The sequence below is a fragment of the Oryx dammah genome, unplaced genomic scaffold, assembly GCF_014754425.2.
Source record: "Oryx dammah isolate SB20612 unplaced genomic scaffold, SCBI_Odam_1.1 HiC_scaffold_26, whole genome shotgun sequence".
NCBI classification, from domain to species: Eukaryota; Metazoa; Chordata; class Mammalia; order Artiodactyla; family Bovidae; genus Oryx; species Oryx dammah.
Window position 1 is genome coordinate 83,054,083 of NW_024070210.1, and position 20,604 is coordinate 83,074,686.

The window sequence follows — 20,604 nt, forward strand, 5'->3', positions numbered from 1 at the left end:
CCATGTGCAGAGTATTCTCTTGTGTTGTTGGAAGAGGGTGTTTCCTATGACCAGTGTGTTCTCTTGGCAAAATTCTATTAGCCTTTGCCCTGCTTCATTTCGTATTCCAAGGCCAAATTTGCCTGTTACCCCACGTGTTTCTTGACTTCCTACTTTTGCATTCCAGTCCCCTATAATAAAAAGGACATCTTTATGGGGGTGTGAGTTCTAAAAGGTCTTGTAGGTCTTCATAGAACCGTTCAACTTCAGCTTCTTCAGCATTACTGGTTGGGACATAGGCTTGGATTACTGTGATATTGAATGGTTTGCTTTGGAAACAAACAGAGATGATTCTGTCATTTTTGAGATTGCATCCAAGTATTGCATTTTGGACTCTTTTGTTGACTATGATGGCTACTCCATTTCTTCTAAGGGATTCCTGCCTGCAGTAGTAGATATAATGGTCATCTGAGTTAAATTCACCCATTCCAGTCCATTTTAGTTTACTGATTCCTAGGATGTCGACATTCACTCTTGCCATCTCCTGTTTGATCAATTCCAATTTGCCTTGATTCATGGACCTGACATTCCAGGTTCCTATGCAATATTGCTCTTTACAGCATCGGACTTTGCTTCTATCACCAGTCACATCCACAACTGGGTATTGTTTTTGCTTTGGCTCCATCCCTTCATTCTTTCTGGAGTTATTTCTCCACTGATCTCCAGTAGCATATTGGGCATCTACCAACCCAGGGAGTTCCCCTTTCAGTATCCTATCATTTTGCCTTTTCATACTGTTTATGGGGTTCTCAAGGCAAGAATACTGAAATGGTTTGCCATTCCCTTCTCCAGTGGAGAAGACAGAATGTGGTCCACTGGAGAAGGGAATGGAAACAACTTCAGTATTTTTGCCTTGAGAACCCCACAAACAGTTTTATCTATGGTGATGTTTAATAACTGTCACAGTAGAACCAGAAGGGGAAGAGGAATGGCAATTTCAGCTGGCACAAAAGATACTGAGGTCCTTCTTATTCTTCCTCCCTGCCCTCACAAAGTAGTTTTTCTTATTTTGATAGTTACACAGTGAGCCTACCTGTCGTCCACTCACTCTAAGGGGAAGTCTGCCAATGTGTGGGAATCAGCAACTTACACAAATCTAGTGACCATTCTAGGGAGAGATTTATGGTTAAAAAGACCTATTCAGCTATAGAGGAGAGTCAGCCATGCCTTAACATGGTCCTTCATTTAAGAATTACTAGTCACTGTGGAAAATCAAAACCATGAGAAAAAACAAAGCAAAAAAAACAATGTGATAACTGACCCTGGAGAAAAGAAGAGGTAGTTTAAAAAAAAGAGAGAGGGGAAAAAAAAAAGGAATCTTCAGATTTAAAGTCTCTTGGGCCTTCAGGAAAAGGATGCTTCAGAAAAGAAACAGAGTTGGAAAAGTTTATTTATTCTTACACATACACTCACAGTATCCAATAAATTAATACACATGATGCTTATACCATATACATAATACTTAAAACCTTTTTCACTGTTAGAAATTAAAACAATTTCCTTTTCCATAAGATGCTTACTGCTGCCTAATCTATAACAGTAATGATTAGGTACTCAGTGGGAAATTCATTAAGCAATTTCCTGGATGTGTATTACACATTTTCCAAATGAAGGACAAATTGTAGACAGAAATATGCTAAGGCCAACAGATTTCTGTACCCCACACTACTGAAGTCTTTGGATTCTTACCACACCCAATGTCCTGAGGACGGATTAAGTTCAGCCTGAACAGTTCCTCCAGACAGCAATGTAACAGATTAACTCAATATGGATGTCTCTTAAAATAAACAAGCCATTTCCAATATTTAAATCCAATCTGGGGAAAGGTTGGCAGAATTTAAAGGTTCTGGAATAAATCTATGTCTTAGAAAAGGTTTTGTAATTATCCCAGCCTCCTAGAAAATGTAAGCATTACTTGGCTCAGATTTTCTGGAGAAACTTCAAAATGAAACCAATCTGTCCAATGAGGCCTAGAGATACGGTATCAACTGTCGTCCAACTTTTGCAAGGGTACCACTTAAGTTTATGTAATTATTTACTAAGGAACTCGATGGGCTTACTTACTTACTAATGGGCTTCCCTCATAGCTCAGTTGGTAAAGAATCTGTCTGCAATGCAGGAGACCTGAGTTTGATCCCTGGGTTGGGAAGATTCCCTGGAGAAGGAAATGGCAACCCACTCTAGTATTCTTGCCTGGAGAATCCCATGGACAGAGGAGACTGGCAGGCTACAGTCCATGGGGTTGCAAAAGTCGGATACAACTTAGTGACTAAACCAACCAACCAAGGAACTCAATGTCTTGAAAAAGTTAAGAATCAGATTGTGCCTTTAAGAGTGCTTAAGTGATATCCAGAGAAAACCTAATGCAGTTTCTCTGTTGCATATAAACAAAGGAAACTTGTTTAAAAACAAATAGTGTTTTTATAAAGCCTTAGATGTCTTCTTGGCCTGTATCATTTCATATAACTGAAAGTCTTATTTCTAGAGCTCCTCACATATGCAACTTCAACATACCTGAGCATTAAGCAGTTATTTAGCTGCTAAACATGAGTAAAACTATAAATCTAATGAAGTTTATCCTCAGAGTTTCAGAGTAGCCTCATGATGCCAGCTCTTTCCCTCCTGCTCACATGCCAGCTTTCTATCATATTTATTTCTTTTTTTCAGAATCAGCAAACCAAAAAGGACTGCAGAGATGATCTAACCCAATGTCCTCATTTTAGAGAAAAGTAAACTGAAGGCCACAGGTGAGTGACTTACCCAAGGTCACACAGCTATCTTCCCTATAGCTCAGATGGTAAAGAATCTGCCTGCAATGCAGGAGAACCAGGTTCGATTCCTGGGTCAGGAAGATCCTCTAGAGAAGGGATTAGCAATTCACTCCAGTATTCTTGCCTGGAGAATCCCATGGACAGAGGAGCCTGGCAGTCTACAGGACGTGGGGTAGCAAAGAGTTGGACACAACTGAGCAAAACACTACACTACTACACAACTAGTGAGAGAGAAGCAGACCAGCACCTGGCCTCTGACGTCCTAGGCAGCAGTGTTTTCTCCTACATTCAAAGCTGCCTTTGAAAAACTGCAGAGAATATGATATTTATGTGTCTTCAAAGCCTCAGTCTCTCCTCACTGTGTCTTTTTCCTCTCTGTGCAACAATCTGCCAACTTTCAGTCACCAATAACCGTCTTTCTTGTTAATTCTATTTCTATAACAACACAGGAAAGGATTCAAAATTCATTTATCCCTAGTTGATTCATTTACTGATAACACTCCTGCTCCTAATTTTACATTTATCTTTTAGAATGGAAAATAACACACTATTTCCCAAACCATAATATTATAAAGCTTAATAATTACATCCACAAGTTAAATTCAGAAAAAAACTAAATTACCTTAGACTCTTACTTTACAGAAAGCAATGCTATAACATTTATTTCATTCCCTTAAAAGAAAGGCCAGAAATCACATAATGATTCCATTTTAATACTCACCACAAAAGTAATTTGATTGTGTCGCAGGTTAAGCTCAGTTAGTGAATCCAGCCCATTAAGATTATCAACGTGACTTAAAAAGTTCCTGGCAAGGTTTAAAACTCTCAAATCACACAAATGATTGACATTTTCAATTTTGGTAATCTGTTAATAAAAACGAGGCAGGGATGATTAGCAGGCATAAATCTCAGAGGTGCATGTTATAAAAATAAAAGACCCAGTCACGGGATTCAGTAACAAACATATTTATATAAAGACATTTCAAAATCTATTTCTTGTTTCCTCTGTTATAGATATTATGAAGTTACTTAGTTTGTGAAAATTAACTAAAGGAACACATCTTGTAATCTGACCATGGTAATTATTTGAAGTATATTTTACCAAATAATCAATAAGCACTCGTTTGGGCATCTCCAAGCAACAGCTAGAACTGGACATGGAAAAACAGACTGGTTCCAAATAAGAAAAGAAGTACATCAAGGCTGTATATTGTCACCCTGCTTATTTAACTTATATGCAGAGTACATCATGAGAAACGCTGGGCTGGATGAAGCACAAGCTGGAATCAAGATTGCTGGGAGAAATATCAATAACCTCAGATATGCAGATGACACCACCCTTATGGCAGAAAGCAAAGAAGAACTAAAGATCCTCTTGATGAAAGTGAAAGAGGAGAGTGAAAAAGTTGGCTTACAGCTCAACATTCAGAAAACTAAGATCATGGCATCTGGTTCCATCAATTCATGGGAAATAGATGGGGAAACAGTGTCAGACTTTATTTTGGGGGGCTCCAAAATCACTGCAGATGGTGACTTCAACCATGAAATTAAAAGATGCTTACTCCTTGGAAGAAAAGTTATGACCAACCTAGACAGCATATTAAAAAGCATTTGCCAACAAAGGTCTGTCTAGTCAAAGCTATGGTTTTTCCAGTAGTCATGTATGGATGTGAGAGTTGGACTATAAAGAAAGCTGAGTGCCGATGACTGATGCTTCTGAACTGTGGTGTTGGACAAGACTCTTGAGAGTCCCTTGGACTGCATGGAGATCCAACCAGTCCATCCTAAAGGAAATCAGTCCAGAGTATTCATTGAAAGGACTGATGTTGAAGCTGAAACTCCAATACTTTGGCCACGTGATGCAAAGAACTGACTCATTGGAAAAGACCCTGATGCTGGGAAAGATTGAAGGCAGGAAGAGAAGGGGATGACAGAGGATGAGATGGTTGGATGGCATCACTGACTGAAAGGACATGGGTTTGAATAAACTCCACGAGTTGGTGATGGACAGGGAGGCCTGGAGTGCTGCAGTTCATGGGGTCACAAAGAGTTGGACACAACTGAGCAACTGAACTGAACTGAACTGAACTGCCCAACACTGAGCCAGGTTCCCAAGAAGGTAAAGAGAAATATATGTACTAGCTGCAAAGTAGAAACTGTAAGCCTAAGGTAAGGCATGAGCTCACAATGTTTTGACCAAACAAACTACCCTCTGAGAGAAAAGACAGAGAAAAGAAATACCAATTCTCCCTGTTCATACTCCATTTATACTGCAGGATCCTGAAAGCAGTCAAGAGTCTGAATGGAAAAGGAACTAGGAACCCCAGGAGAGGGTGAGGATAGATATTTTTTATTACCAAAACTGCTTAAGAGAGGAGACAGATAATGTTGAGTCAGGATACAATATGGTGGACACTGACTGTTTAGAACAAGAGGACTTGAACTATAGACTATACCCATGTACATAAGCACTGAACTGCAGCAGAGGAATCTGAGTTGCACAAGTAAGGGTAAGTTAAAGGGCATGGCCCATGAAGTGATGAGAGTGCAGCATGACTTTAAGCCCCACTATTGTAATATAGCAAGAATAGCACAAAACAGGGTGAGTTTCTACATGACCCAGAAGTAGGGCTCCTTGGGAGGGCTTCATCAACCTTTTAATCTAACGGACTTAAGTAATATGGAGTTATTCATAACATTTTTTCCAGACATTAAAATATATAAATTTCACAGTCACTGGAGATTAATTTTCTCATCTGTATTGCCATCACAATATTATTTGAAAATCTCTATTTAACATTTCAAAGCAGATATTGGCTAAAATAGCCTTTTTAAAGACAAAATACATTTTCTATCATATTATTTAGCCCTTCTCTTACATTCAAGAAATACCATCTAGATTTTGTCTAGATGCAAGAGGAGAAATGTAAGTATATTTACTGCAAATTTAATAATATAAAAGATAAACTATGACCATGCTTTAAAATTTGCACTGAGATTTTTGGTTTAACTAATAATAAAATGAAAACAATTAAAATCTGTAAAAGAAAAAAACAAGGTTATGAGTATTTGAAGATGACAAAACTGTAAAGATACAGAAAATGACATTTCAAAACTAAATAGGTGATAGAATTTAAAATGTATAGAATCAGTAAAAAGTAAAATGGACATTATAGGAAATCAGTAATATCAACATAAGCTTGAGAAATTCTACTAAAATACTAAAAAAAAAAACAGAAATAGGTATATGAAAAAGCAATATCTAAATATATACATGTATATATTTTAAAACTTCTCTGAACTCAAGAAAGATAAATACACAGAATGAAGGGGCACATGACCTGTGTATGATGTCTTTCCCCTTCTGCTAATAATCCTGGAGCACTTCTTTTAGAAAACTACCTTTCTCCAATTTCATCTGGTCCTGGTGGGACTTACAATTAGGATGCCTACATTTTAGAGTCCCTTTTTAGTTTGGTGACTCTGAAAAGAAATGTTGTTAATTCATATTAGGTATAAATCTGTAATTTAAAAAAATCACTGGGGATGTTGTTTAATTTCTTGGTTTGCAAACTGACATGGCAGAATTGGGTGGAACATCTCCAATAGAATAAAATTTGTTACTCTGTTGCAGCCATGGACAAAGTCACAGGAGTAGAGCAAATGACAGAATCTTCAAGCAAAAGGTGGTATATAGTGAGAGCAGAGTTCTTCATCAGTTAATAAATTTCACAGCAAGAAGAAGAGATGATAGGAATGTTCAAAAGCTTAACCTTAGGTCACACTGATCAGAGAGGGTCTTAAGGTAGACAGGAAAGCTTCTTAATACACCTAGGAAAGCTGATACTCCAGTCTTTTGTATGTGTATAAGAGTGACCCAGATTGCTCTATCTGGATAAAGATGACCTTCCTATTAAACAACACTGAAAAGAAAGATGTCTGCTTTCAGGCGAGCAATCACAGAAAGGGCAAGCTCTCCCTGAAGGAAAAGATGTCACTGAAAGAACAGATTCTTCTTGAAGCATGTTTGCGTCCATGTTAAAGCGAGCATTCAACAGGAGAACATTTTCTGGTAGACAAAAAAAAAAAATCTAGGTTGTAAATTAAGAATCAGTCTCCCATATTCCTCTGTATTCTCTACTACTCACATACAATCAATTGCTAAATCTTAATGTTTTTACTTAACTGTTTATCCAATCTGTCCTTTTGTTACACCTCTATTGTTATTGCTCTAAGTCACTTCTCACAAGGATTATTGAATTTGTCTCTCAACTGTTCTCTACCTCCAGTTTCGCCTCCCCTCTCTTTCCATTCCCCAATCTGTTTCTTGAACACTATCACTATTCCTCCCAATGTTTGCACATCAAAAGACCAGTTACATTTCATTTTACAATGTATACCATGTATCATTATTATTTCCAATGGAAGTAAATTCAAACTATAAAAAATATTCACTTAATAGTCTTTTAGTTTTTAAACTATCTGATGCTATTTCTTTTAGAGTTGCACATTGTTTCAACTTGAGTTGAAACATCCCCTGACTTTTTAGTCACTAAGACTATCTTTGCCTTGAAATACTCCAAATTTTTGCTTATTGGAGTTAAATATTTGAAATAAGACTAAGATTTTTCACTTAAAATTTCTTTCTTGTATTCACAGAATCTTGAGAAATAATTTGTGTGGTATAAATATTTAATTTTAATACACAGACTATCACATACATGCTGGAATTACAGAACACATAATATAGGTCAGTTAACAAGGAATAGAGCATTTTTAATCAACATAATGCTGGTAAATAATCCCTATACAAGATATATAGATCAAGTGATATGTTATTCATTTACCAGTTGCTCTTATAGAGATCTTGGGTAATGCCCATGAATTCTTAAAAGTATATTATCATATGAAAACACATAAATGCTTATACATTTTAAAATAAACTTAGGAAAAATATTGCTACCATAAAATGTTTCACTTATACTTATGGACAATAGTTAAAATAGTGGGATAAATAAAGACAAAATAGCAATTTCTTAGTACTGCAAATAAAGCACTCCACAATCTGGCCTTATATCTATCTCTTTTGTCTCATCTCTCACCATCCCCCAACATGTGCTGAATTCTCTAGCAGTAAAAAAATACTTACCATGTTGTTTTTAATCTCAGTGCTTTTGTATATGATATTCTCTTACTGACAAACACTTTAATTCTTCTTCCCTTCTACCAACATCTAACTATTAATAAAAGGCTAACTTTCTCTCTACTAGAAAGACACTAACCAGCCTGCAGGGCTGGATAGTTCCTAGGCCATCAAAAACTTTCCCTCTGTGTGCACATATGGGCAGACATACAGATGGAGCTGGGACCCCAGCCGCTAGCTGACCCCAGCCACTAGCTAATGTGGCCTATCCAGATCTATCATGGTTTTATTAATAACATTCAGTTTTCAACAAAACGCTTGGCATTAACAGCTATTAGAGCACCCAGAGAGATTACACTGAGGTTTATGTCTGACCAACTGCAAGTGGAAAACCTTGTTCTTAACAGGCAGGGACTCCCAGATCATCCCACAAAGTACACTTGCCACCTCAGGAGAGGTTTTACCTTCTGCATGAGTATGTAGCTCATGTAGGTATTTAGAAATAAGTATTCATATTGAAAAGACTAAAATTTAAATGTAAGAGCAAGAGGTAAAAAAAACAGCCAAGATGCTCTGAGAGAGAAAATAAGGAGGGGAACATAACAAAGCAGACACCAATTAGACAGACAAATATATGGGTAGATAAACTGATCAAACAGGACAATGATCCCAGGTTATACAGTAATCAGGGAAATATAAATCCAGACCATGAGGGGTCACCCCTTTACACCAATTCAATTGGCAAAAATTAAGAAGTATGACAATTCCAAATGCTGAAAAAGAAATGAAGCAACAGGATCTATTATGTGTTACTGGTGGGAGTATAAACTGGTACAATCACTTTGGAAAACAATTTGGCATTATCTTTTAAAGTTAGACATTTAAATAACCTATGACCCATCAGTTCTACTCATAGGAGTATACCCTAGAGTAATATAATGTATGGGAGAAACATATATAAGAATGTTCTTAGAAGTGTTATCCGAGTAGGAAACAAAACAAAAAGACAAGCAAACAAAAAGGAATCAACCCAAATGTCTATCGATAATAAAATGGAGAAAAAATGTTTTTGTATAATCAAACCATGGAACATATAACAATAAACATAAACTACAACTACATAATCAAAATAGATAAATCTCAGTAACATAATGCTCTATCAAAAAAGCAAACATTAGATGACAACATATACTGTGACACCTTCTTAAAGTTAAAAGACAATACTACTAAACAATGTATTATTTAGACACATGTATATGTGATAAAACCAACTAAAAACACCCACAAAGGAATGATAAATGTGAAATCCAGAATAGTGGTAATTTGGAATAAAGAAGGAACACTTAGGTAGAAGAAAATCAATAGTAATATTCTAGTTCTTGGTTTGAGGTTAGCTATTAAGTTAATAAAAGACTAAATAAGAAACAAAATAGGCATAACTACAAGAATTCTAAATGTTTTATATCTTATCTGTCATTTGCTGTTGAGAAATTCATGTACATAGACTTAACACCTTAATACCACAGCTAATTTCAGTGAATCAGTAAAGTAACTCTGGAAAAATTCAACACAAGTATAATTATTAAAACTTCTATGCCAAATTTCCTAGAGCTTTTTCAAAAAAGTAAGTTACAAAAGGGCTTTAACAATACCTGATTTCCATGAAGGTCCAAAACATCTAAGCTCTTTAGATTCTCCAGATTTGAAATTTTCTTAATTCTGAAAATTAGAATAAGCAGAATGGAAATACAGATGTATCACATCTATTGCAAATAAAAACAGTCTAAGGTTTAACTTATTTTAATTTATTCTTTCTCTCCAGATAGATAGATATAGACACAGAAATACATATACACACAGAGAGATTGTATATAATTATCTATATTTAAAAACATATCTCCATTGATTTAATTGTAATGGTAAAGATGCAGTCCCACTGGGGGAAATGTTCCAAAGACAGCTTAAAAGTGCTATCTTTAGGAAAGAACAATTCTACTTCTAGGAACTTTAGCACAAAGCACTTACTCAAGGCAATTTCCTTCACCTTAGAATACAACGTAAATCCCTCACCTCAGTCCTCAAGGCCCTAAACTGCCTGGCTGACTCTTTCTTTAGCTTATCTCCTTCCATGGCTTATCTCCTTCTCAGGCTTACCCACTCACTCTGTTCCAGCCAAAGGGGCTTTCTTGCTATCTCTAACTTGACAAATTCATTTCTGCCTTAGGGTGTTTACCCTTGCTTTTCCTTCTTCCTTAATGTTCTTTCATCAGAACTTTACACGGTTCATTCCTTCCCAATATTCAAGTCTTGGCTCAAACATCTCAGAGCAGCCTTTTCAGGTGACCCTATCGAAAAAAAGCTCTCTCTTCCTTTCCATCACTCACATCATAGCCAAATCCAGAACTGTATTACCAATCCAGTTTAATTTATAAAAATATTTATCATACACCTATTATGTCCTATTGCAGTGTGACTATTCTTCCTCTCTCCACACCACCCCCTGCCCACACTACTCCATTAGGACCAAAACCCGCCTCTCGGTCTCCTCTCTCACACCTCTCTCCTCGCTCACATGGATTATTTACTGTCTGAGCCACCAGGGAAGCCAAAATAATAAAATATGTTCGAGTAAAAAACAGCACATAAAAACCAAGTTTTAAAACTTACATGTGAGTATAGACTGGTGTATTCAGTGCTGATAACCAATGCTTGGAAACAGGCAAAGGGGTGAATGACTGTCCTTCCAGTGTTGTATCAGAGCACTGTCAACAAACCTACCTAAGGATCATCTATTTACAACTGACTAGAGCCCAAACTCTGTAAGTTATATACTAACTTGTAGAAAACTAGTAAGATATCAATGTGACCTGAAAGCATTTATTAAAAAGAAATTCTCCCATCAAATAGAAGTGAACCAGAAAAAGACAAGGCTCACTCATCACTCAGCAACTACAGACCTCTAGGGACACACCGCAGCTTGTCTCTGCAGGCCACATTATGTGCTAATGTTAGAATAAGGACCCCACTACAGGATCTATAGGAGGCCTGGCTTCTCAGGTGTCAAAGACAAATCCTTAAGTGAGATACTTCAAGAAATCAAAAGGAAAGGAATATGGAATTCAAGGGTCTAGTGGAAAATTATGTTATCTATAGAACTGGGTGATCACAAGAAAACCCAGAGAAGTTCTGGTCATGAGCCTGTGAACATCAGGGTACCAGAAGATCTCACAAAGGTAAACAGAGGATATAGAAAGTAGAAGAGTTAGACGGGAAGAACTTCAACAGCAAAGTAGTATAGAGGGGTTGGGAGTTCTTTGGTAGCAATGTAAACTTCACGTATGGAAGCTGAGCAGGATCTTTCTATCTTTGGAATGGAAATCTTTTTTGGTTCTGCTTGAATTTAAAGGCATATGGTTGCACTGGATTGTCATACGTGGTTCCACTGCCTTGGACTCAAAGACTGCAGTGCTTTGAGATGTGCGAGGGAGTAAGTGTTATTGATTTAACCAGCAGGGGGCAACGAGTCACCCAAAACAAACACAAGGAGACAGGGTGGTGGATGTGTTTCTCTCTTCTTCAGCAATCCTCAGCCAGTTTGCCTAATAACCACTAAAGTACTGCCTCAGTATAGATTTGCATCTTCAAGGCTCACAGGCTCCTTGCTGTGACAAAGTCAGCTGACTGGAGAACAGGAGGAATATGTTAGGGGTCACAATTGCTTGTACTAATACTTCAAAAATATGCAATTTGGGAGAATGAGGAAAGTAAAGATCATGGCATCCGGTCTCATCACTTCATGGGAAATAGATGGGGAAACAGTGGAAACAGTGTCAGACTTTATTTTGGGGGGCTCCAGAATCACTGCAGATGGTGACTGCAGCCATGAAATTAAAAGACAGTTACTCCTTGGAAGAAAAGTTATGACCAACCTGGATAGTATATTCAAAAGCAGAGACATTACTTTGCCGACTAAGGTCTGTCTAGTCAAGGCTATGGTTTTTCCTGTGGTCATGTATGGATGTGAGAGTTGGACTGTGAAGAAGGCTGAGCACCAAAGAATTGATGCTTTTGAACTGTGCTGTTGGAGAAGACTCTTGAGAGTCCCTTGGACTGCAAGGAGATCCAACCAGTCCATTCTGAAGGAGATCAACCCTGGGATTTCTTTGGAAGGAATGATGCTAAAGCTGAAACTCCAGTACTTTGGCCACCTCATGCGAAGAGTTGACTCATTGGAAAAGAATCTGATGCTGGGAGGAATTGGGGGCAGGAGGAGAAGGGGACGACAGAGGATGAGATGGCTGGATGGCATCATGGACTCGATGGATATGAGTCTGAGTGAACTCCGGAAGATGGTGATGAACAGGGAAGCCTGGTGTGCTGCGATTCATGGGGTCGCAAAGAGTCAGACATGACTGAGCGACTGAACTGAACTGAACTGAACTGAACAGGAAAGTAGTCTTCTGACACATTTTTTTTTTTTACTCCAGAACACTAAAAGTTTCAGAGCTATTTAATAGCCACTTTTTTATGTGAAAAATAAAGTGTGAGCAAAAGTAAACAAAAAACAGATGGAGGAATAGAAAGACAGGCTTGTATCTTCAAAGAACAAAATATTAAATATATATATATATATTTCCAAGAAGCCAGATAAACTGAAAAGAAGAGACAGGAATGTGGAGAAAAGAAAACCTTCGTGCACTGTTGATGGGAATATAAATTGGCGCAGCCACTATAGATAATGTTATGGAAATTCCTCCAAAAATTTGAAATACGGGACTTCCCTGTTGGTTCAGTGGTTAAGAATCTGCCTGCCAATGCAGGGGACACAGTTTGATCCCTAGTGCAGGAAGACAGCACACACCATGGGACAACCACGCCTGTGCGCCACGACCACTGACCCCACGCTGTGAAGGCCATGTGCTGCAACTACTGAAGCACACATGCCCAGAGCCTGTGCTCCACACCCAGGGAGACCGCCACGAGGAGAAGCCCTTGCACCACAACAAACAGAAGCCCCCACGCGCTGCAACTAGAGAAAGTCTGTGCCCAGCAGTGAAGACAGCTCAGCCATAGAGAAATAATTCTAAAGAAATCTACCACGGAACTACTATATGAAACAAAAGTTCCATTTCTGGGTATATATCTGAAGAGAAAAGCACCACTTAAAAAGATACGTGCACCCCTATGTTCATTGCAGCACTATGTACAATAGCCACAATATGGAAGCAACTCAAGTGCCCATCAGTAGCTGAATCGATAAAGAAGATGTAGTGTATATACACATGGAATATTACTCAGCCATAAAAAAACATGGAAATCTTGCCTTTTGCAACAACATGGGTGGACCTGGCAGGTATAATGCTATCTGAAATACATCAGACAGAGAAAGGCAAAATGCCATATGACTTCACTAATATGTGGAAACCAAAAAACACAAGAAAACAGAAATGGTTATAGAGAACAAACAGGTGGTTGCCAGAGGGGGTAGTGAGAAAGCAATAGGTGAGGGAGATTAAGAGACACAAATTACCATTTGCAAAATAAATGAGTCATGGGTATGAAATGTATAGTGTGAGGAATATAGTCAATAGTTATGTAATATCTTTGGTGAGAGATGGTAACTAGACTTACTGTGGTGATCGCTTTGAAGTGTATAGAAATATCAAATCACTATGTTGTATAACAGGAACTAACAGAGATTTAGAGGTTGATTATATTCATAAACAAAAAAAATTGGAAAAGAAAGCAGATTTGTGGTTACCAGAGGCAGGGAATAGGTGAGAGGAGGGGGAACTGGATGAAGGCAATCAAAAGATACAAACTTTCAATTATGAGACAAATAAGTATACTAGGGATACAATGTACAATCAGTTCAGTTCAGTCGCTCCGGCATGCATGTCTGACTCTGCAACCCCATAAACCACAGCACGCCAGGCCTCCCTGTCCATCACCAACTCCCGGAGTTCACCCAAACTCATGTCCATTGAGGCGGTGATGCCATCCAACCATCTCATCCTCTGTCATCCCCTTCTCCTGCCCTCAATCTTTCCCAGAATCAAGGTCTTTTCATATGAGTCAGCTCTTCGCATCAAGTGGCCAAAGTATTGGAATTTCAGCTTCAACATCAGTCCTTCCAATGAACACCCAGGACTGATCTCCTTTAGGATGGACTGGTCTCCTTGCAGTCCAAGGGACTCCCAAGAGTCTTCTCTAACACCACAGTTCAAAAGCATCAATTCTTCAATGCTCAGCTTTCTTTATAGTCCAACTCTCACATCCATACATGACTACTGGAAAAACCATAGCCTTGACTAGACGGACCTTTGTTCACAAAGTAATGTGTCTGCCTTTTAATATGCTGTCTAGGTTGGTCATAACTTTCCTTCCAAGGAGTAAGCATCTTTTAATTTCATGGCTGCAATCACCATCTGCAGTGATTTTGGAGCCCCAAAACTAAAGTCAGCCACTGTTTCCACTGTTTCCCCATCTATCTGCCATGAAGTGATGGGACCAGATGCCATGATCTTCGTTTTCTGAATGTTGAGCTTTAAACCAGCTTTTTCACTCTCCTCTTTCACTTTCATCAAGAGGATCTTTAGTTCTTCTTCACTTTCTGCCATAAGGGTGGTGTCATTTGCATATCTGAGGTTATTGATATTTCTCCTGGCAATCTTGATTCCAGCTTGTGCTCCTTCCAGCCCAGCATTTCTCATGATGTACTCTGCATATAAGTTAAATAAGCAGGGTGACAATATACAGCCTTGACGTACTCCTTTTCCTATTTGGAACCAGTCTGTTGTTCCATGTCCAGTTCTAGCTGCTGCTTCCTGACCTGCATACAGGTTTCTCAAGAGGGAGGTCAGGTGGTCTGGTATTCCCATCTCTTTCAGAATTTTCCACAGTTTATTGTGATACACATAGTCAAAGGCTTTGGCATAGTCAATAAAGCAGAAATAGATGTTTTTCTGGAACTCTCTTGCTTTTTCAATGATCCATCAGATATTGGCAATATGATAAATGTAATTAACACTACTGTATGTTATAAGTGAAAGTTGTTAACAAAGTAAATCCTGAGTTCTCATCACAAGGAAACAAGTTTTCTATCTCTTTCATTTTGTATCTATATATGAAATGATGAATATTCCCTAAACTTGTTGTGATAATCACTTCATGATGTATATAAGTCAAATCATTTTGGGGAGAATGTATATGTATATGTACGATTGAGTCCCTTTGTTCACCTGAAACTATCAAACACTGTTAACTGATTATGCTCCAATAGAAAATATAAAAGTTCTTTTCAAAAACCATTATGCTATATACTTTAAACTTATGCAGTGCTGTATGTCAATTATATCTTAATAAAACTGCAAGAAAACAAAAACAAACAAAGTCTACTTACTCAAGGACTAAAAGAAGGACCTAAAAGCCATGATACTAAAGAATAAATGGAAGCTAGATAAACAAATCAGAAACTCCAAGGATCAGAAACTAGTGAAGAAGTCTCTGGGAGAGACAATCAGGAACACCTATGAGGAAATGCCTCAAATATATGAAAAGTTTCTTTTATGCCTCACTTTATTGAAGTGAATGCTCTGGTGGCATACTCCAGAGGCATATGTAACCCTGCAAAAGTCACTTTATATCTTCATTTCTTCATCTGTAAATAAGGGAGCTGATCACTGATCTCTGAGTTCACTCCAAATTCTAATACTCTATGATCCTGTAATTCCTCTAAATTCCCTCATGCTACCATAATGCTTAGCTTAACACTTGAGCCAACTGTGGTTGATAAACTACACTGATGGGAACTTTCAAGAAACCACAGAGAATAGACAAGAACCTAGAACACTGGTGTGTAATCTTGAAAAAAGTATTTTAGATTAATTATCATCAGACAGTGAGAATAAAAATTCAAAGTCCATGCTGTGGGGATTGGGAAGGAATAGGGAGGAGAGAAACCAAGCTTAGATATAATGCTATATCTAAACTTCATAATATAAAAAAACACGACTGAGCAACTGAAGTGAACTGAACTACACAATAGATTCTTTTAAAGGGAACTGGGGAAGTTCACATAAGATATAATATTAAAAACACACTGAAAATATCATCTGAACAATAATCAGTATCACTAAATATCAGCAGGGTATTGGTTCTCAATAGACATCAAAATCTCAGTTCACTCAGTTGTGTCCAACTTTCTGCAACCCCACGGACTGCAGCACGCCAGGCATCCTTGTCCATCACCAACTCACGGAGCTTGCTCAGACTCATGTCCCTCAAGTCAGTGATGCCATCCAACCATCTCATCCTCTGTCATCCCTTTCTCCTGCCTTCGATCTTTCCCAGCATCAGGGTATTTTCCAGTGAGTCAGTTCTTCACATCACGTGGCCAAAGTATTGGAGTTTCAGCTTCAGCATCAGTCCTTATTCAGGACTGATTTCCTTTAGGATGGACTGGTTCAATCTCCTTGCAGTCCAAGGGACTCTCAAGGGTCTTCTCCAACACCACAGTTCAAAAGCATCAATTCTTAGGCGCTCAGCTTTCTTTACAGTCCAACTCTCACATTCATACATAACTACTGGAAAAACCGTAGATTTGACTAGATGGACCTTTGTTGACAAAGTAATGTCTCTGCTTTTTAATATGCTATCTAGGTTGGTCATAGCTTTTCTTCCAAGGAGCAAGTGTGTTTTAATTTCATGGCTGCAGTCACCATCTGCAGTGATTTTGGAGCCCAAGAAAATAAAGTCTATCACTGTTTCCATTGTTCCCCATCTTTTTGCCATGAAGTAATGGGACCAGATGCCATGATCTTCATTTTCTGAATGTTGAGCTTTAAGCCAACTTTTTCACTCTCCTCTTTCACTTTCATCAAGAGGATCTTTAGTTCTTCTTCACTTTCTGCCATAAGGGTGGTGTCATTTGCATATCTGAGGTTATTGATATTTCTCCTGGCAATCTTGATTCCAACTTGTGTGTGTTTCATCCAGCCTGGCATTTCATATGATGTACTCTGCATATAAGTTAAATAAGCAGGGTGACAGTACACAGCCTTGATGTACTCCTTTTCCTGTTTGGAACCAGTCTGTTTTTCCATGTCCAGTTCTAACTGTTTCTTCTTGATCTGCAAACAGACTTCTCATGAGGCAGGTCAGGTGGTTTGGTATTCCCATCTCCTTGAAGAATTTTCCACAGTTTGTTGTGATCCATACAGTCAAAGGCAATGGCAACCCACTCCAGTACTCTTGCCTGGAAAATCCCGTGGACAGGGGAGCCTGGCGGGCTGCAGTCCATGGGGTCACTAAGAGTCAGACATGACTGAGCGGCTTCACTTTCCCACACTGGAGAAGGAAATGGCAACCCATTCCAGCGTTCTTGCCTGGAGTATTCCAGGGATGGGGGAGCTTGGTGGGCTGCCGTCTATGGGGTTGCACAGAGTCGGACACGACTGAAGCAACTTAGCAGCAGCAGCAGCATAGTCAAAGGCTTTGGCATAGTCAATAAAGCAGAAATAGATGTTTCTCTGGAACTCTCTTGCTTTTTCGATGACCCAATGGATGTTGGCAATTTATCTCTGGTTCCTCTGCTTTTTCTAAATCTAGCTTGAACATCTGGAAGTTCGCAGTTCACATACTGTTGAAGCCTGGCTTGGAGAATTTTGAGCATTACTTTGCTAGCATGTGAGATGAGTGCAATTGTGTGGTAGTTTGAGCATTCTTTGGCACTGCTTCTCTTTGGGATTGGAATGAAAACTGACCTTTTCCAGTCCTGTGGCCACTGATGAGTTCTCCAAATTTGCTGGCATATTGAGTGCAGCACTTTCACAGCATCACCTTTCAGGATTTGAAATAGCTCAACTGGAATTCCATCACCTCCACTAGCTTTGTTTGTAGTGATGCTTCCTAAGGCCCACTTGACTTCACATTCCAGGATGTTTCGCTCTAGCTGAGTGGTCACACCATAGTGATTGTCTAGGTCATGAAGATCTTTTTTGTACAGTTCTGTGTATTCTTGCCACCTCTTCTTAGTATCTTCTGCTTCTGTTAGGTCCATATCATTTCTGTCCTTTATTGTGCCCATCTTTGCATGAAATGTTCCCTTGGTATCTCTAATTTTCTTGAAGAGATCTTTAGTCTTTCCCATTCTATTTTTATCCTCTATTTCTTTGCATTGATCACTGAGGAAGGCTTTCTTATCCCTCCTTGCTATTCTTTGGAACTCTGCATTCAGATGCTTATATCTTTCCTTTTCTTCTTTGCCTTTAGCATCTCTTCTTTTTTCAGCTATTTGTAAGGCCTCCCCAGACAACCATACTGTCTTTTTACATTTCTTTTTCTTGGGAATGGTCTTGATCACTGCCTCTTGTACAATGTCATGAACCTCTGTCTATACTTCTTCAGGCACTCTATCAGATCTAATCCCTTGAATCTATTTGTCACTTCCACTGTATACTCATAAGGGGTTTGATTTAGGTCATACCTGAATGGTCTAGCGGTTTTCCCTATTTTCTTCAAATTAAGTCTGAGTTTGGCAACAAAAAGTTCATGATCTGAGCCATAGTCAGCTCCTGGTCTTGTTTTGGATGACTGTATAGAGCCTCTCCATCTTTGGCTGCAAAGAATATAATCAATCTGATTTCAGTGTTGACCATCTGGTGATGTCAATATATAGAGTCTTCTCTGGTGTTGTTGGAAGAGGATGTTTGCTATGACCAGTGTGTTCTCTTGACAAAACTCTGTTAGCCTTTGCCCTGCTTCATTTTGTACTCCAGGGCCAAATTTGCCTGTTACTCCAGGTATCTCTCGACTTCCTACTTTTGCACTCCAGTTCCCTATAATGAAAAGGACATCTTTTGGAGGTGTTAGTTCTAGAAGGTCTTGAAGGTCTTCATAGAACCATTCAACTTCAGCTTCTTCAGCATTACTGGTCAGGGCATAGACTTAGATTACTGTGCTATTGAATGGTTTGCCTTGAAACAAACAGATCATTCTGTCATTTTTGAGATTGCATCCAAGTACTGCATTTCGGACTCTTTTGTTGACCATGATGGCTACTCCAATTCTAAGGAATTCTTGCCCACAGTAGTAGATACAATGGTCATCTGAATTAAATTAACCCGTTCCAGTCCATTTTAGGTCACTGATTCCTAAAATGTCAATGCTTACTCTTGCCATCTGCTGTTTGACCACTTCCAATTTGCCTTGATTCATGGACCTAACATTCCACATTCCTATGCAATATTGCTCTTTACAGCATCAGAGTTTACTTCCATTACCAGCCACAACCACCAATGGGTATTGTTTTTGCTTTGGCTCTGTCTCTTCATTCTTTCTGGAGTTATTTCTCCACTGATCTTCCATAGCATATTGGGCACCTACTGACCTGGGGAGTTCATCTTGCAGTATCCTATCTTTTTGCCTTTTCATACTGTTCATGGGGTTCTCAAGGCAAGAATACTGAAGTGGTTTGCCATTCCCTTCTCCAGTGGACCATGTTTTGTCAGAACTCTCCACCATGACTGGTCCATCTTCGGTGGCCCTACATGGCATGGCTCATAGTTTCATTGAATTAGACAAGGCTGTGGTCCATGTGATCCGTTTGGTTAATTTTCTGTGATTGTGGTTTTCAATCTGTCTGCCCTCTGATGGAGAAGGATAAGAGGCTTATGGAAGCTTCCTGATGGGAGAGACTGACTGAGGGGAAACTGGGTCTTGTTCTGATGGGCAGGGCCATGCTCAGTAAATCTTTAATCCAATTTTCTGTTGATGGTCAGGGCTGTGTTCCCTCCCTGTTGTTTGACCTGAGGTCAACTATGGTGGAGGTAATGAAGATAATGGGAACCTCCTTCAAAAGGTCCTGTGCCCGCACTGCCACACTCAGTACCCCCGACCCTGCAGCAGACCACTGCCAACCCACGCCTCTGTCAGAGACTCCTGGACACTGACAGGCAAGTCTGGGTCAGTTTCTTATGGAGTCACTGCTCCTTTCTCCTGGGTCCTGGTGCATACAAGGTTCTGTTTGTGCCCTCCAAGAGTCTGTTTCCCCAGTCCTGAGTAAGTTCTGGTGGCTCTGCAGGGGGGTTAATGGCGACCTCCTCCAAGAGGGCTTATGCCGTACCCAGGTCTGCTGCACCCAGAGCCCCTGCCCCTGTGGCAGGCCACTGCTGACCCGTACCTCTGCAAGAGACACTCAAATACAGTTCTGGCTCAGTCTCTGTGGGGTCTCTAGGTTCTGGTACACATAGGTTTGTTTGAGCCCTCTGAGGATCTCTGGAGGGTAACGGGTTTGATTCTAAATGCAATTTTGCCCCTCCTACTGTCTTGCTTATGGCAGACACCACCCTTATGGCAGAAAGCAAAGAAGAACTAAAGAGTCTCTTGATGAAAGTGAAAGAGGAGAGTGAAAAAGTTGGCTTAAAAGTCACATTCAGAAAACTAAGATATCTGGTCCCACCACTTCCTGGCAAACAGATGGAGAAACAGTGGAAACAGTGGCAGACTTTATTTTCTTGGGCTTCAAAATCACTGCAGATGGTGACTGCAGCCATGAAATTAAAAGACACTTGCTCCTTGGAAGAAAAGTTATGACCAACCTAGATAGCATATTAAAAAGCAGAGACACTACTTTGCTAACAAAGGTCCATC

At 39.2% G+C, this 20,604-nt stretch overlaps 1 protein-coding gene across 4 annotated transcripts in view; it reads right to left on the bottom strand.

Moving 5' to 3' along the window:
• The window catches only part of LRRC49 (leucine rich repeat containing 49), a 157,043-nt gene that overhangs the window by 125,065 nt on the left and 11,374 nt on the right, over positions 1-20,604 (bottom strand). For all 4 annotated transcript variants that reach the window (XM_040227428.1, XM_040227430.1, XM_040227432.1 and 1 more), the window contains 2 exons: positions 9,606-9,672; positions 3,532-3,675 (listed from right to left, as the gene is read on the bottom strand). In XM_040227428.1, coding sequence (XP_040083362.1) covers positions 3,532-3,675; positions 9,606-9,672 — 211 coding nt within the window. The remainder of the gene's footprint in view (positions 1-3,531; positions 3,676-9,605; positions 9,673-20,604) is intronic.